The 18,772-nt window shown below is 47.3% G+C and overlaps 1 protein-coding gene across 1 annotated transcript in view; it reads left to right on the plus strand.

Annotated features, from left to right (window-relative positions):
• The window catches only part of calcrla (calcitonin receptor-like a), a 23,945-nt gene extending 13,327 nt beyond the window's left edge, over positions 1-10,618 (plus strand). The window contains exons 2-13 of the mRNA XM_076013985.1: positions 1,300-1,386; positions 1,548-1,713; positions 1,792-1,911; positions 2,291-2,403; positions 2,589-2,680; positions 2,818-2,944; positions 3,039-3,192; positions 3,641-3,701; positions 3,926-3,992; positions 6,548-6,766; positions 7,701-7,742; positions 8,885-10,618. Coding sequence (XP_075870100.1) covers positions 1,327-1,386; positions 1,548-1,713; positions 1,792-1,911; positions 2,291-2,403; positions 2,589-2,680; positions 2,818-2,944; positions 3,039-3,192; positions 3,641-3,701; positions 3,926-3,992; positions 6,548-6,766; positions 7,701-7,742; positions 8,885-9,106 — 1,443 coding nt within the window. The 5' untranslated portion in view covers positions 1,300-1,326 and the 3' untranslated portion in view covers positions 9,107-10,618. The remainder of the gene's footprint in view (positions 1-1,299; positions 1,387-1,547; positions 1,714-1,791; positions 1,912-2,290; positions 2,404-2,588; positions 2,681-2,817; positions 2,945-3,038; positions 3,193-3,640; positions 3,702-3,925; positions 3,993-6,547; positions 6,767-7,700; positions 7,743-8,884) is intronic.
• Positions 10,619-18,772: the final 8,154 nt, after the last annotated feature.

The raw sequence follows: 18,772 nt of genomic DNA on the forward strand, positions 1-18,772 counted from the left end.
AAACAGCAGATGAGTGTTGCTGCGTGTGTTCAAAAAAAATAAAATAAAAAAATTCTTTTGTTCTTTTTTTTTTGTTGTTGTTGTTGTTCTGGCTCCACAGTTTGTTTTAATGTTTGATGCAATGTCAAAGTTTCCAGCGTGCAACGGTCAAGATGCTGGAAGGGAAGAGAGGCTGTTGAAGTGAGACTCAGTTGAAATGAGAAGGAAGTGATGAATAATTATTAGAACTTGATGAGGTGATGTGCATGTCAAGGTGCATTTTGGACACACAAATAGTGCCTTAGGTCACCAGAAAATTAGATTTTTCATTTTTTATAAGTTTAGTCAAAAAAAGCTAAAAGGCTATGTCAACTCTAGCAGGTCATGTGACACACAGGGCCACGCCCACCAAGGCCGCACACCTGTGTTTTACTGCCGGTGTAGGTACAGAATCTGTCCTTGTCTCCGAGATCTGCCAGGGGTCTGACGGCAACTCTATTAGAACAAACTTCACCGTGGTGGAACTGATGGATAGATGGATAGATGGATAAATAGATAGATGGATAGAATCAGAATATATTCTGATTCTATCGTTGAAATTGTCGGAAGATCTCGTAGCCCGGGCAGATTTGGTCTTTTGATGATGTTTGCTGTACGACAGCAGCAGACCTGATAAAGTGGCCAGTGACTCAGCGAGTCCAATCACCAGAGCCAGTCGTGGTCACATGATGAGTCCTTCACGCTAATTGGGGTCGACTGATATGAGGCCAAAGTTAAAAATAGATTTTTTTTTCCTCTCCTTTTTTTTTTTTTTTTTTTAATGGATATTGGACGATTTCCCCAAGACGGTGATTCACTTATTTAATATTTTTCTCTTGATGACTCTTTTACCACGGAAATTAATGATTCCTCTGTGTGAAACACATGTTGAGCACAGATGAAATTGAGCACTTGGCTAACAGAACTCTCTCTCTCTCTCTCTCTCTCTCTCTCTCTCTCTCTCTCTCTCTCCCTCCCCCCCCCCCCCCCCCTCTCTCTCCACTTCTTGCGTCTTCTTTTTTTCCTCTTCGTCTCTCTTTCATCTCGAGGACCTCGGCTGCACAAAAACAAAAATGTTTGTTTCCTGGTTGAAAGTTTGGCGCCGGTGCTGCTCGTTGGCTCAGGCCCGGTGGCTTTGCACGGAATTCTCACCGTGTTTGTTTAGGCCTGTTTTTTTTTTTTTTTTTTTTTTTTTTTTTTTTTTCCATGTTTGGATCCGAAGGCTGGAACTTTAACTTTAACTCGCTGACTCAAAACTGAATTGTTGGTTCTCCGTTCCAGTTCCGTCAGCTGTGTCACTACGCCAGGATGAGCGGCGTCGACTGGAGCCCCCTGCTGGCACTGCTGCTGCTGTGCAGCCCCGCCAAGGTACGAAACACTGAATCTGTGTCGCACGCACGCAGGTTTGTTGGGTTTTTTTCCCCTGATTTCCCAGAGTTCCACCTCCTCCTCCTCCCCCTCCTCTTCCTCCTCCTCCTCCTCCTCCTCCTCTTCCTCCTCCCCCTCCTCCTCCTCCTCCTCCCGTCCAGGTGTTTGTCGTCGGCAGTCAGGTGGAGGTGGAGGTCAACGAGACGCAGCAGCAGCAGCATCCCGTCAACGTCTACCACGAGCTGGGCGTCACCAGGAACAAGATCGTCACCGCCCAGTTCGAGTGCTATCAGAAGATCATCAAGGACTCCTCCCACAACCGAGACGGTGCGTTTGGTTTCTCCGCCTGCGCCTCCCCGCTGGGGCAGGATTTAGCGCCTCACGGTTCATCTGCTGCCCCTCCAGCTGCGGCAGAGCCCATGTGTGACCGGACCTGGGACGGCTGGCTGTGTTGGGACGACACCAAGCCGGGCGTGGTGTCGGAGCAGCACTGCCCCGACTACTTCCAGGACTTCGACCCCTCAGGTGGGACCTGCACCGCCCAGCACCGCTCACGCTGTGGACCTTCACCTTCATTCGCTTTCATTTCAGACAAACGTCGTCTTTTTGGGGTTTGACCTCTAAATATTGATGTAAGAAGCAGGTGCAAAAAGTCTGAGTTAAAAGTTGAATTCATTACTGATTCGTCGTGGAATTTTGAGGAGTATCTCGGCTTTCACACACAGAAAAAAAAAGAAAAAAAAAAGATACATGCAATAGATAGATAGAATAAATGGATATAAAACCTCCTGTATATTGACGGAAATAAAATGAAAGATTGCAGTGTGGATCAAGTGCCTCCTGCTGATCTTCAGGCTGGATCTTGCTTCATGTTTGACTGTATTGCTCCATGTGATCCCCGCAGAGATGGTCACCAAGATCTGCACCGAGAGCGGACGCTGGTTCCTGCACCCGGAGAGCAACCGCACTTGGAGCAACTACACCACCTGCAACGAGCACACCAATGAGAGCCGAGTGGTGGGTGGTGGTGGGTGGTGGTGCTGGAGGCTCCGCCTGTGTGTGTGAATTAGATGGGGAGCAGCAGCAGGAACAGGAAGTGCTTCCTTCCTCTGCTGCTCAGCTCCCGCCGGTCATCGGTCACATTGATCCTGATAATCTGATCACGGCCTGTTTGTCCCCCCCCCCCCCATCCTTCCTTCCAGACTGCCATGAATCTCTTCTACCTCTCTCTGATTGGCCACGGCCTGTCGCTGACGTCCCTGCTCATCTCGCTGGGAATATTCTTCCACTTCAAGTGAGGCGCCGCCCCTCTCCTCCCCTCCCCTCCCCTCCCCTCCCCTCCCCTCCTCTCCCCTCCTCTCCCCTCCTCTCCCCTCCCCGAGTCCAGGCTGAGATCTTGATTTTTTACATTTTTTTTTAATTTGCTCGCAGGAGTTTGAGTTGCCAAAGAATCACCCTGCACAAGAACCTCTTCATCTCCTTCGTCTTCAACTCCATCATCACCATCATCTGGCTGTCGGCGGTGGCCAACAATCAGGATCTGGTTCGCAGGAATCCGGTGAGTTACAGTAGAAGAAAGAATCAAATGAAGTCAAGTCAAGTCAATCTCTGTTTGCGCTGGTATGGAAAGCTGCTTCCCTCTGCTCCCTCAGACCAGCTGCAAAATCTCCCTCTTCATCCACCTCTACCTGTTTGGCTGCAACTACTTCTGGATGCTGTGCGAGGGCATCTACCTGCACACGCTGATCGTGGTGGCCGTGTTCGCTGAGAAGCAGCACCTGATGTGGTACTACCTGCTGGGCTGGGGTGAGTCCCTCCGGCCCCCTGGTGGCCACATCTGGGGAAAGACAAAGAAACTTATTTCCTGTGTTGACAAGAGCCGCAGCGCGTGTTTATTGTTCCGACCGGCGTTCCTCAACGCAGAGCTGTTTTGATTGGCTCTCAGCTTTGTGTGCAGTAGAAAGTGGGATTGCGTTTTTATTTTTTGTGTAATAAATTTGGGTCTTTGCGACTTCATGATCGGGAACAACGTGTGGCTGCTGAGACTCCGCCAGTGGAGAAGCACTGCTTTGGACGGTCATGTGACCACTGCACGCTAGCAGCCTTCCACCCAGACCTCATTCACAATCATGAATCAATAACTTTTAGCAGCTTTACTTTTTTATAAAGTCCACACCACCAACAGCTGTTTTTCTTATTGACATTACAAAGCATCCGGATGCTCAGCCGATCTTTTCTTCTTTCCCACCTGCAGGATTTCCTCTCATCCCTGCCTCCATCCACGCCATCGCTCGCAGTTATTACTACAACGACAAGTAAGACCTTTGCTGCCGCCACAGTAGTGGAGGGGGAGGAGGGAGAGAAGGGGGGCGGGGGGGGGGGGGGTAGCTGGAAGCAAACAAGCAACCTTAGAGCCACTAATCAGCATAATGGATGGTTGTGTCATGTTGTGCAATGTCGTGTCGTCGATTTTGTTTGTTTAACTATAGTTTATCTCCTCCCCCTCCTCCTCCTCCTCTCCTTCTCTTTGCCGCTGCAGCTGCTGGATCAGCTCCAAAACCTCGCTGCTCTACATCATCCACGGCCCCATCTGCGCCGCGCTCTTGGTGAGAAGGTCCCGCCTCGAACCGCCTAACGCACAGTCGGCGGGGAAGTTTGTGTGTCGGGCTTTTATTGCTTCTGTTAGCAACACTCCAGTCAGAGATACTCACAATACGCACAAACCGCTGGTTATGTAATTCAGTGTAAAAAAACAAAACAGAAAAGAAACGGAAAGAAGGGCTTCTGTTATTGCAAGCATCCAAGGACGTGATAAAAACATCAGCAGCAGCAGCAGCAGCAGCAGCAGCAACAATAACACTAACACTAACAGCAACAGTAACAGTAACAACAGTAACCCCTGTTTTACACCAGAAGCGTCTGCAGAGCGTCAGCAGAGCGACCGCGTTGACGCTCTGCTGACGCTCCAGCACCCTAACCCACACAGGATGCGTTTTACGAGCAGAGCGTCTCGATCGGTTCACGCGAGGATTGCAAGATCGCGCGACAACCCAGGTAGTTTTCACGTGTTTTTAAAGAAAACAACAATGAAACAAAACATCGATACTTCGAGACAGATCGATGTGTGTAAAAAAGAAAAATAATAATAAAGCGAACTGCTGGCATCATACAAAATGCAGGTATTTAAAGTACAGATGCATTTTGTTCATCATAGTTTGAGATTCAAAGTGAAATCTGTTTTTGTTTGACGGCCGACCTGAACAGCGCTGAAGCCGATGCGTCACGTTGATGTTTCACAGTAAAGTACAGCACATATAAATACAAAATCCAGCACATTGTGTGTTATGATGAAAATCAACCGGATCCACCGTGTTTTTACACCACTGACTTCCTGTCTGAACGATCCCACCTGCTACGATTGACGCAGGAGGGACGCGGCAAGCGTCAAAGAATAAATTCTGGCGTTCTTTTCCAGCGGCTCGCGTTTTACTGCTTCTGGGACGCTTCTGAAACGCGGACACTCTGCGCCTGGTGTAAACCTGCTCGTTGACTTTAGTGGCCGCGTTTCACTGCGTCGACGCGGACGCTCTGCTGACGCTCTGCAAACGCTTCTGGTGTAAAACAGGGGTTACAGTAACAGTAACAACAGTAACAACAGTAACAACAGTAACAGCAGCAGCAACAGTAACAACAGTAACAGTAACAACAGTAACAACAGTAACAACAGTAACAGCAGCAGCAGCAGCAACAGTAACAGCAGCAGCAACAGTAACAACAGTAACAACAGTAACAGTAACAGCAGTAACAACAGTAACAACAGTAACAACAGTAACAGCAGCAGCAGCAACAGTAACAGCAGCAGCAGCAGCAGCAACAGTAACAACAGTAACAACAGTAACAGCAGTAACGACAGTAACAACAGTAACAGCAGCAGCAGCAACAGTAACAGCAGCAGCAGCAGCAGCAACAGTAACAACAGTAACAACAGTAACAACAGTAACAACAGTAACAACAGTAACAGTAACAGCAGCAGCAACAGTAACAACAGTAACAGTAACAACAGTAACAACAGTAACAGCAGCAGCAGCAACAGTAACAACAGTAACAACAGTAACAGCAGTAACGACAGTAACAACAGTAACAGCAGCAGCAGCAGAGAAGTCGAACACTCGTCTTTCAGCTCAACACAACATTCCTCCCTAACGAGGAGTGTGCGTGTGTGCGCGTGTGCGTGTGTGCGTGTGTGCGTGTGTGCGTGTGTGTGTGTGTGTGTGTGTGTGTGTGTGTGTGTGTGTGTGTGTGTCCAGCCCAGAGAAGCGGGAAACCGTTGTAGAAACACTAGTAATTGTGTTTATGCTGTGAAATCAATGAGAGCCCCGCCCCTGCCCCGCCCACTGGGAGGCAGCGGCCCCATGGAGCCGACCGCCCAGGGTGGGTCAGGGGGGAAAAGGAGCTCCTGGGAGACTGGGAGTGCAGGCGGTGATGGCTCGACGGTGCTGCTGATGAATGTGTGCTCAGCTGAAAATAGCAGCCATTTATCTTCCCGGGCAGATATTCCCAGAAGATCCCGTCTCTTCCCATCTCTTCCCGTCTCTTCCCAGCACACTGAGTCACTGCGTGTGTCTGTGTGTTTTTAATAACTTCCACTTGATTCGGTTGATTTCCAGCTCCTCACAGAAGCAGTCATCACTAATCATCGCCGTTTGATCACAGTTGTAATAAAATTGCAATACTGAAGCATATCCTGTGTATCTGCGCTAGCAGTCAAAACTTTGGACACACCTGTTGACTACTTGACTACTTTCTACACTGTAGATCCACACCGAAGACATCAAATATATGATATGTATACTGTCTATATGTGATATTCTATATATTTTATACAGGGTGGCTATGCTAGATCATCTCAAATATAAAACCTGTTATTTCACTCTTGTTGGTTGAATCCATATTCCATGTGTTTGCATTCATAGTTTTGATCCCTGTGTGTCCAAACTTCTGACTGGTGGTTTATGAAAAGCGACGACTTTTAGTGGACTAATAGATGCATGCTTGCACTTTATTGATGCCGAATGGATTAAAATGACGACTTTTCACTGCGTCAAAGCACCAAACTTTATTGACTTGTCTTCCTTCTCCCTCCCTGCGGCGCCACCACCAGGTCAACCTCTTCTTTCTGCTCAACATTGTGCGGGTGCTCATCACCAAGCTGAAGGTGACCCACCAGGCCGAGTCCAGCCTCTACATGAAGGCGGTGCGAGCCACCCTCATCCTGGTGCCGCTGCTGGGCATCCAGTTCGTCCTCATCCCCTACAAGCCCGAGGGACGAGTCTCCTCCGAGATCTACGACTACATCATGCACATCCTCATGAACTACCAGGTGAGACGGCAGGGCAGGAGGAGGAGGAGGAGGAGGAGGAGGAGCCTCCACAGGTTCCAGCAGTTGTTCTTCTCCAACGTTCATACTAAAAAAAAAACAGTTGTGAAGAAGACCCATCATTGACCCGCTGGTGTGTTTGGGAAGCAGGAAGTGACACACACACACACACACACACACACACACACACACACACACACACACAAACAAACAGGCTTAACAGTTGGATGTTTGCAGATGATACCCGATTATTAGGAGCAGCGAAGGCAGAAGGTCTCCACCACTGGATATATGTGTATATGTATGTGTATATATGTGTATATATATGTTTAGCCTCCATGTGAACAGCGGCTTCATGTTATTTTCTATGTGTTTAGTTTTTATGTAATAATTCATTCATCCAAAAGGGATTTCCTAAAGAACTGTGTTGAAGAGGCACAGTGCTGTCATTATCAAGACTGACGGGGGTTGAAATAGACCTGATAATCTACAGCATATAACCCCCACCCCTCACATCCGCACCCCACCACTACCCCCCCACCCCACGTCCATTGTCACCTGACGCTGGTGGAAAGTGCTGAGTCGCCACTTTATGTTCCAGGCATTTGATTTTCCGCTGGCAGAGGAAATGCAGGCGAAGCCCCGTGACATTTTGCCAGGGGTTCAAATCTGTGTTGTTACTGTAAAGCAGTTGAACCCAACATCATTCCAGTCAGTCAGTCAGTGAGTCAGTCAGTCAGTCAGTCAGTCAGTCAGTCAGGAAAACACAGAATGACTTCAGCCACTCCAGACACGTGAACGTCTGCTTTTCTGCTTCGACTCCGGGATTCCTTCTTGATCTTATTTCTTCTGCCCTCCAGCGCCCCCTGCTGGGCCAACACACTGACGAGATGCTGAAATCTCTGCGTCTCATTCTTTCTTTCCTTCTTCTTTCCAGGGTCTGCTGGTGGCCACCATCTTCTGCTTTTTCAACGGAGAAGTAAGAGCAGTCTGAATGTTTGTGCATGCATGTACAACACAGACAGACAGACAGACACACACACACACACACACACGGTCCACACTTCCTCATTGTGCTCACGGACAGCCGAGGCAATTTCCTCAGCGTGACCCTGCGAGCCGGACGGTGAACTTGTGGAATGTCCCGACTCTCTGGGGCTTCGCTGGGGATTAGAAGCTCTGTGCTGTTGGACCGCAGCCGCGGCCTGCACACGCTGACCCACAGCCCACAGCGCTTGTGCAATCGATGGGCCGAGGGGCCGCGTGCGTGCGCGTGTGTTTGCCTTGAAAATGTCAAATCAGAGCTAATGGAAGGAGAAAAGCAGCAGAGCCGAGAGACACGTTGACGTCTGCAGACGATCTATCAAGAAACTCTCGACTTCCGACGGTTCATATTAGCGCTGGAATCATGTCCAGGATGTGACCTCGCTGTGACCCAAGCCCCATCCACCCCCACCCCGGAAAAATGGGTGAAAGGAGACGATTGGATCGACGGATGTCTACTAATAAAAAAAAAACAAAAACCCACAAACAACAAAAAAACAAACATAACGTGATAAAATGAATTGTCGGCTAAGAAGCAACGGCGAAAATGAAGCTGTGGCGCGAGCAGAAAAATCTCAAACGTTCTCAAAGCGTGTGATTAAACGTAGCGGCTACCTGCAGAAAGAGGGCGGAGCCTGAGCAAGCTAGCTAGCGCAGTGAGAGTAGCCGTGTTGGAATATTTCCAATGAACAGCCTGTCGCGGGGAGACTGTCGATCATCCGAACAACGGTTTTTCACAAAATAAAAGCTATTTATAAGCTAATTAATAAGATATTTCCGAAATGTCGACAAAATGCGATTGCGATTTGCAGCCATATCTGAGAGGTTCTTCCAAGTTGAGTTCTTTCCACCACCGGCTTTTATTGCCATACTTAGGTTTTGCGCAATTCCAGGGGTGATGGAAACGCAGCCAGTGAGACAGACGCGATGCTTTCAAGTTGCATCGTAAATCTCAGGATTCAGCCCTGGAAGCCCTGAATCTCACAGAATGCCCCGAAAATGTGCGTTGTACTAAAGAATGAGTGGAAAGCTGAATGATTGTTGTCTCTGTGTGTGTGTGTGTGTGTGTGTGCCCAGGTCCAGGCGGTCCTGCGGCGCCACTGGAACCAGTACAACCTGCAGCTGAGCAGCAGCGTGGGGAACCACTCGGACGCGCTGCGCTCGGCCTCCTACACGGCCTCGTCCATCACCGAGGTGCAGGGCTGCTACAGCATCGACGGACACTCGGAACACATGAACGGCAGGAGCTGCCACGAGGCCGACGGCGCCCTCTACAGGTCGGACGGCCCCTTCGCCTGACCCCGCCCTGAGCCCTGACCTCCCTGAGCCCGCAGCTGAAGCAGCGGACAGAGATGCATTCTGATAATCACAATACTCTCCTCTTTTTTGTTTTTGTTCATTTTTTTGAATGGATGTTCCTGTCGGACTCTGTCGCCCTCTCTCTCTGAGGAGTGACGTTGTGCACAAACAGCCTCTGGGTGACGCTGTAACAACTTCTTTAAGACGGTTACTGCCAAATTGTGAAAAAAGGAAAAAAAAAAGAAAAAAAGCTCCTCACCTGCCTGCTTCCTTTAATTTGTTTTCTATTGGATCTAATGAGACTGACTCATCTGACGGTTGCATAATTATGATAATAAGTACCGATCACCATGATAATATATATCTATGTATCCGACCCTCCTGCTGCCCACCAGCACCTGACGCAGCCCGGCTGTGCAGAGGAATATTTGGAATTCTGTTCTATCTTTCATATGTTTAATTTATCTGAAGGTATTCTTGTTTATTATGTGACCATAAATACCGAACAGTATTTATTTTTTGAAGTTGACGTGCTACAAATGTTATTTGTAGATCAAACAGTATCGAGTTCAGCCGCCACATCGTTTCTTTGTTTGTTTGTTGTTGTGTTTGGAAGCAGTAAACACAGCTTCGCCGAGCGTCTCGACACATTTTCAGTCTTTAATTCACTCAAAACGCATCACACATGAATGTAACACTGATTGTTTTTCTCTCGATGGTGTATTACGGATCACATTCCCACTGACTTCCTGTCCGAAGCCTTAAAGCAGATCCACCTGCAGCTGTTCCAACACACAAACACTGCAAAGACCCCAAATTCAGCAATCAATCAACGTATTTTCATTCTTCCGAATCTACTGAAAAATCTCTGGATGACCTTCACTGGAAGGCCCATCAACAAGTTGTCACCTTCACCAGAGTTTCTCCAACTGCACACTGTGAGGAAAGTGAAATAGAATCTGTGAGACTTTTATTTTGTTTCTTTCCACATGTTCATTTCAGCGTCTTTTATTTTGTCAGCCTCAGTTGTTGTGTGTCAGATCTGCAGGACAGTTTCTCACTCCATCCAAACACGGACGCTGCTCACGGCCGGAGAGTTCAGACCTCGTGAAGACCATCGTGGACGCAAAGACCTTTTTACTGTACGTGAATCACCTTCATCACCTTCATCACCTTCATCGGCCTTGTAATCATCATCATCATCATCATCATCATCATCATCTTCGTCACCGTCTCTGGACTTTTATCACCACAATGGATGGAAAGGCCGTTTTTGGCTCAACAAATGAACTCCTTTGTATATTTCTATGTTGTGTTACTGTGTGAAGTGTACTCGTGCGACTCTGCAGGTTGTTCTGTGAACTAGGACTCAGTCATTCTGTCCGTCAATTTGAATGTACCAGGTTGTGTTTTAATTCTCTGGATGTGAAAAACAAACTCTCACACACACATTTATATATACATACATACACATATATACACCATATATATATATATATATATATATATATATATATATGTATACATATATATATATGTGTATATATATATATATATATATACACACACTATATATATATACACACTATATATGTATATATATATATATATATATATATATATATATATATGTATATATATATATATATATATTTGCATACGTTGTCTCTTTTTATTCATTCACTGAGTTATTGTGACTTGTGTTTAGTAATACAGAATAACACAGAAGTGACGCTGCACTCTGGTGCCTTTATTTACCGCCTGCTGCAACGACACACACGCAATCCAGTAATGTTTGACAGTATGACGTCCAATGGGATGAGCAGGACTGACTCCAGGGGAAATAACACTGTGAACAGTGTTGTTGTGTTGTCGAGCTGAGCCTTTCTCAGCCTCTTTCAGTCCAAGTATTGCACTTTTTCCTATCAGGTTCAGGTTATTCGAGGTCCAGCAGTCAGAGAAACAACAAACAGCTCAAACACAGAGTGAATCAGTGGAACAGAGTGAATCAGTGGAACAAACAGTGAATCAGTTCAACACAGAGTGAATCAGTGCAACACACAGAGTGAATCAGTGCAACAAACAGAGTGAATCAGTGGAACAAACACACAATGAATCAGTGGAACAAACAGTGAATCAGTTCAACACAGAGTGAATCAGTGCAACACACAGAGTGAATCAGTGCAACAAACAGAGTGAATCAGTGGAACAAACACAATGAATCAGTGGAACAAACAGTGAATCAGTGCAACACACAGAGTGAATCAGTGCAACACACACAGAGTGAATCAGTGGAACAAACAGAGTGAATCAGTTCAACACAGAGTGAATCAGTTCAACACAGAGTGAATCAGTGCAACACAGAGTGAATCAGTGCAACACACACAGAGTGAATCAGTTCAACACAGAGTGAATCAGTGCAACACAGAGTGAATCAGTGCAACACACACAGAGTGAATCAGTGCAACACACACAGAGTGAATCAGTTCAACACAGAGTGAATCAGTGCAACACAGAGTGAATCAGTGCAACACAGAGTGAATCAGTTCAACACAGAGTGAATCAGTGCAACACACACACAGTGAATCAGTGCAACACACACAGAGTGAATCAGTTCAACACAGAGTGAATCAGTGGAACACACACACAGTGAATCAGTGCAACACAGAGTGAATCAGTTCAACACAGAGTGAATCAGTTCAACACAGAGTGAATCAGTGCAACACACACACAGTGAATCAGTGCAACACACACAGTGAATCAGTGCAACACACACAGAATGAATCAGTTCAACACAGAGTGAATCAGTGCAACACACACACAGCGAATCAGTGGAACACACACAGAGTGAATCAGTGCAACACACACAGAGTGAATCAGTGCAACACACACAGAGTGAATCAGTTCAACACAGAGTGAATCAGTGCAACACAGAGTGAATCAGTTCAACACAGAGTGAATCAGTGCAACACACACAGAGTGAATCAGTTCAACACAGAGTGAATCAGTGCAACACACACAGAGTGAATCAGTTCAACACAGAGTGAATCAGTGCAACACAGAGTGAATCAGTTCAACACAGAGTGAATCAGTGCAACACACACAGAGTGAATCAGTTCAACACAGAGTGAATCAGTGCAACACAGAGTGAATCAGTTCAACACAGAGTGAATCAGTGCAACACACACAGAGTGAATCAGTTCAACACAGAGTGAATCAGTGCAACACAGAGTGAATCAGTTCAACACAGAGTGAATCAGTGCAACACACACAGAGTGAATCAGTTCAACACAGAGTGAATCAGTGCAACACACACAGAGTGAATCAGTTCAACACAGAGTGAATCAGTGCAACACAGAGTGAATCAGTGCAACACACACAGAGTGAATCAGTTCAACACAGAGTGAATCAGTGCAACACAGAGTGAATCAGTGCAACACAGAGTGAATCAGTTCAACACAGAGTGAATCAGTGCAACACACACACAGTGAATCAGTGCAACACACACAGAGTGAATCAGTTCAACACAGAGTGAATCAGTGGAACACACACACAGTGAATCAGTGCAACACACACAGTGAATCAGTGCAACACACACAGAATGAATCAGTTCAACACAGAGTGAATCAGTGCAACACACACACAGCGAATCAGTGGAACACACACAGAGTGAATCAGTGCAACACACACAGAGTGAATCAGTTCAACACAGAGTGAATCAGTGCAACACACACAGAGTGAATCAGTTCAACACAGAGTGAATCAGTGCAACACACACAGAGTGAATCAGTTCAACACAGAGTGAATCAGTGCAACACAGAGTGAATCAGTGGAACACACACACAGTGAATCAGTGCAACACAGAGTGAATCAGTTCAACACAGAGTGAATCAGTTCAACACAGAGTGAATCAGTGCAACACAGAGTGAATCAGTGCAACACACACAGAGTGAATCAGTGCAACACACACAGAATGAATCAGTTCAACACAGAGTGAATCAGTGCGACACACACACAGCGAATCAGTGGAACACACACAGAGTGAATCAGTGCAACACACACAGAGTGAATCAGTGCAACACACACAGAGTGAATCAGTTCAACACAGAGTGAATCAGTGCAACACACACAGAGTGAATCAGTGCAACACACACAGAGTGAATCAGTGGAACACACACACAGTGAATCAGTGGAACACACACACAGTGAATCAGTGCAACACAGAGTGAATCAGTTCAACACAGAGTGAATCAGTTCAACACAGAGTGAATCAGTGCAACACAGAGTGAATCAGTTCAACGCAGAGTGAATCAGTGCAACACACACAGAGTGAATCAGTGCAACACACACAGAGTGAATCAGTGGAACACACACACAGTGAATCAGTGGAACACACACACAGTGAATCAGTGCAACACAGAGTGAATCAGTTCAACACAGAGTGAATCAGTTCAACACAGAGTGAATCAGTTCAACGCAGAGTGAATCAGTGCAACACACACAGAGTGAATCAGTGCAACACACACAGAGTGAATCAGTGGAACACACACACAGTGAATCAGTGCAACACAGAGTGAATCAGTTCAACACAGAGTGAATCAGTGCAACACAGAGTGAATCAGTTCAACACAGAGTGAATCAGTTCAACACAGAGTGAATCAGTGCAACACAGAGTGAATCAGTTCAACACAGAGTGAATCAGTGGAACACACACACAGTGAATCAGTGGAACACACACACAGTGAATCAGTGCAACACAGAGTGAATCAGTTCAACACAGAGTGAATCAGTGCAACACAGAGTGAATCAGTTCAACACAGAGTGAATCAGTTCAACACAGAGTGAATCAGTTCAACACACACAGAGTGAATCAGTGCAACACACACAGAGTGAATCAGTGGAACACACACACAGTGAATCAGTGCAACACAGAGTGAATCAGTTCAACACAGAGTGAATCAGTGCAACACAGAGTGAATCAGTTCAACACAGAGTGAATCAGTTCAACACAGAGTGAATCAGTGCAACACACCGCTGTAAGTTGCGGCCGCCAAATAGTTGCAAACACAACGTAAGTGATTTGTGTGGCAGCTGTGACACCTCTGTGGCTCTGAGGCCTGCAGCCTTAACCAGAAACATATGCTGCACGCACACACACACACACACACACACACGCACACACGCACACACACACACACACACACACACTCTCAGGCCGCATCGCATGAAGAACAACATGAATGTTTTTCTGATTTGCAATATTTTCTTCATGCTGCAGTTTTGTGTGACTCTGCTGCGTCGTCGCTTGGTGCTTTCCTGAAGGGCGCCCCAGTTGGCAGGAGTGTGTAGGACGCAGTTGGATGGTCAATGGGGAGTTTCTCAGGGTTCCTCTGGCTGGCCCGGCTGAGTGAGGGTCAGTGCAGAGCAGAACCTGGTTGTGGCTTTTAGCAGGAAGTTGCTGGAGAGTCAGACTGGACCTGTTGTTGTGATGAGTCACACACACACACACACACACACACACACACACACACACACACGAGTGCAGGATGGCTCCATTATGATGCAGGGCTCATTAACACACTGCATCCTCGAGCCACGCACACGCACACACACATACACACGCACACACACATAAACTCACAAAAGAAAACAAAGTGAAAAAACGCCCACAACTGCTTTTGCATTGGTGAACACTCACAAAGAAATTCCAGGACAACTTCACAACAAGCCAACCAGGCCGCTGAAGCAACCGACACACACACACACACACACACACACACACACACACACACACACACACACACACACACACACACACACACAAACACACACACACACACACACTTCTGGATGGGTTCAGGAGTTCATCGCCTGCTGCCCAACTGCGGTGCTAAAGTGGAACAACACGAGGTTGGAGGCCTGTTCCCGCCCCTCCGCGTCTCATCTCGTCCAATTAGAAGTGGGCCACTCACTGCCGCTCCACTGCGTCTGGACGACCAACAGGCCGACCAGCGTTCCTGCTCTTCCCTGCACTCCACTCAGGTCTTCATCAGTCAGCGGCTGTCAGAGCCGGGGTTCCTCTCTCGTCACACCAGCTTGACAACAAACTCACAATGTTTTTATTGTTTCCACTGCCTCTGAGATGAAGATGATGTGCGCTGAGTTCCGACAGTTCCTGCCCTCCGGCCTCCGAAGGTCTGAAGCCGAGTGCAGCTCATTATCCGTCCGGCCTGCAGGCTGAAGTTCTTCTCTCCCTTCATTACTCTCATCAGATCACTTTGTCTCCTGACGCCCTCGTCAGTGACCTGCTCACATTCTGCGTCTTGATGCTTTGTTTTAGCTGAATGTAGCTCTTGACTGATGGTCACATTTTGATCTATTTTGATTTTTTTTTTTCATTACACAGACCAAATACAGGATGCAGGATTCAAATTCAAGCTAACTTTTGCTTCTTCTCCTTGTGTCATTGCTCAGTGTATCAGCTAAAAACAACATTCTGACTGTAATACCACCCTCCTCCACTAGAGGTGCTGGTCTAATAGCCCTTTGGAAGGATTCAAGGCCCAAATCCTTCATGAGAACCTACCCCCGCCACGTCTTCTTCTTCTTCTTCTTCTTCTTCTTCTTCTTCTTCTTCAAACAAGAAAATTATTTATTTATTTATTTATTTATTTAGTTTGATTGATTGAATGGAAATGAGAGCGGCAAATAAATGTTATTTTTCAAAAATCAAAATCAAAATCAAAAAAAATCTTCTTCTTCTTCTTCTTCTTCTTCTTCTTCTTCTTCTTCTTCTTCTTCTCGCTACATGACCCTCGTCTTAACTCAAACTTTTTATATTTACATCCAGTTTTAAAGCCTGCAAGGAGAATTTGCATCGTTTATTCCCCTTCAACCCCTGAAAAATGTATTTGCATTTGATTTATTTAGCTTTGATGAAGCTCTCTACTCGAGGTGTTGGCACCTCGTTCTGCCACTAGGGGCTGCAGCGTGCAGAGCGGATGCGTACTGGGGAGGTGGGCAGGTGGTTGCGCTAACGCTTCCTGGCAAGGGGGCAGAAAGAAAACAAATGTTTGAAATGATGAAGGGAGGAGGGAGGCTGGTGTTGGCCCGGCTGGCGGCAGGAAGGGAGGCTGACGGCTGGCTAATCACCTGGATCTGCTGCCAGGCCGCTGCGGCAGGGCAGGAAATGGGCACCGGGGATGGAAAAAACATTTCCGCTGTCTGCGCTGATAGCTGCTGCAGAGACACAGAGACGTTCCCCGGTATGAGGCCGCTCGGACTTCTGGGAATCCTGGAAACATGGCCGAGTTCTTGCGGCCTAAAGTGCCCTCCAGCAGCGACTCGGCCGACTTGTTTGCAAACTGTCGGGTTCGAACCTACAAAGTATAAAAAGGAACACACGGGAGTCAGTATATCTTACTGGCGAGGAGAGCAGTGACGGAGGGCAACATCAGGTACAGTGTCCATCTACCCCACTCTGAAGTGCCACCGGCTGCAAGCCTCTTTCTATTACCATTAGGGCGGTTCCCGGTGACATGGGTTGGGTTAGTCTAAGGTTGGATGATGAGACACACGTTAGTATCAAAAGATATGGTTTTGCTACACCGTCTTCTTCTCCCACGTTCCTCTTTACGTCATCACGAAGAAGACTTGGTACAATTGGCCTCCCAAGCCGAGTGCGGTCAAGCTGTTCCTTGACTGCCTGGCAGCCTCGCACCCAAGTCTTCCATCCGGCCTGCTTTGTTTTTCTCCTGCGCAATGTCGGCTTCAAAGCTGTGGTCATTGCATTTTATTTGCAGCAATTATAAGCATATCAATGATAAGCATATCATGAGATAAAACATAAAAGCATCTTTATCTTTCTCTAACACAAACCCAAATCCAACTCGGACTCGCCTGAAGCAACCAGGAGGTTCACCGGAGGATCCGTCACAGTGAAGAAGTGATGAAGAGTCACCGCTGACTGGCGCCGTCCTCCATTATCATCTTGGGAAACCCAGAGGTTGGGACGGGAATTTTCTTGGCTTTGGTCTCTGATTGTGGAAGCTGGACTCTGACAAACACAGCAGCTCGTGTTTGTTTGGATCATCCAGCAGAGCAGCGACTTGCACAAGCAAACACACTGAGGAAATTGAAGCTGACTCGCTGTGACCTCCCCCCCCCCACCCCCCCGCCCACCACCACCATCTCCTGCTTCAGCCTCCACGGACTCCCTGCTTGGACAGGTGCAGGGCGAGGGGGGTGTTTGGGGGGGGGGGGGGGGGTATCAGCAAGCCTTCACATTCTTTGGGGAACACCCCCAGGGCGTCGCCTTACAGGAAGTGGAACCACCAACTGCGTCTGCTGCAGCTGGAGTCATGTGACAGCACCTGCGTCTATTCCCACATTTCCAGTGGACCCAATGGGACGGAAGTTTATTCACAGTCTGTTTGTTTGTTTGTTTGTTTGTTTGCCGGAAACTGCAGCCAGAGTTCAAACTACTGTAAGCCAGTAATAAACCACAGTGGTGGGAAGAAAAAAAAAATCTCAACCTTTATTGAACCGTGTTAGGAGTTTAGAGAATTCTCCTGTCTCCACAGTAAACAACCAGTTTGAATTATTAAGCTAGGGAGGATGAAGGAACAGAGACCTGGAGGCAGTGAGTGAGTCAGTGAGTCAGTGAGTCAGTCAGTCAGTGAATTGCCTGGAACAGCTCATCTTACAGTTTTATTATCCAGAAGAAAAAGACTCTGACACGGGATCTGCAATTATCTTTGAGGGGTTTCCAGGAAGTGCACATTGGTGCCCGTCATCAGGGCAGCCATTAGCCGGCAGCTGACCCCGCTGACAGGTGAAGCGTAGCAGGAGGTGGGAGCAGAGAGACCGAGCTGCTGCTCCACGTCTTCAGTGTCTCCAGTGAGCTCCGGCCGTTGTTGCTGTTTGCCTCTGTGAGTGTTGTAACCTCCGGCTGTGCAGACCAGTTGGGGGATGACGGTAAACAACGTTGCACAAGGCTGCAGTCGGTGCAACATGTGTGTGAAAGGTGACGAGCAGCACTACTTGCTGCCTGCTGCTGACGGCTGTTTCTTCTTGTTTTTTTTTTCCTTTCCTGTGACCTTGGATTGGACACGAGGGCTTTAGAGATTTGACTCCTTGCTAATTTTGGCTGCTGGAACCTGAAAGATATCAGCACTTCCACTGAGACTGCCGGCGTCAGCGGCACAGTTACACTTCAGACTGCGGAGTGTGCGAGTGTGTGTGTGTGTGTGTGTGCGCGCGCGCGTGTTTTTCCACACAACACAAGACCGGACCAGAAATAACCTCCCGCTGATTTTTGCATCTCACTCCTTGACAGTTTTTTCGCGAAAATCAAAGCGATATTTCTGATATTTCGACAACGTACACTTGCAGTTTGCAGGTGTTTCCATCGGCTGGTGTGACGCGCACAAGCCGTCATTCTCATCCACTCCCGTCCTGCGAGACCCCACTGTGGGGAGGCTGGAGGTACAAAACATGGAGCAGCTATTTCAGTTGTCACCGCTGCTGTTGCCGCTCTTCTCATCAGGAGACAAATGTTCACTTTTCACTGGTCGGTGAACTGGTCACGTGACCCCGTACATCACGTCCGCTGACGCGTCAATGTGAAAAACGTGTTTCCACGAGACTTTTGCAATATTCCTCTAT

The sequence above is a fragment of the Nelusetta ayraudi genome, unplaced genomic scaffold (assembly GCF_046127955.1).
Source record: "Nelusetta ayraudi isolate G7.1 ecotype Tasmania unplaced genomic scaffold, CSIRO-AGI_Nayr_v1 ptg000163l, whole genome shotgun sequence".
Lineage (NCBI taxonomy): Eukaryota > Metazoa > Chordata > Actinopteri > Tetraodontiformes > Monacanthidae > Nelusetta > Nelusetta ayraudi.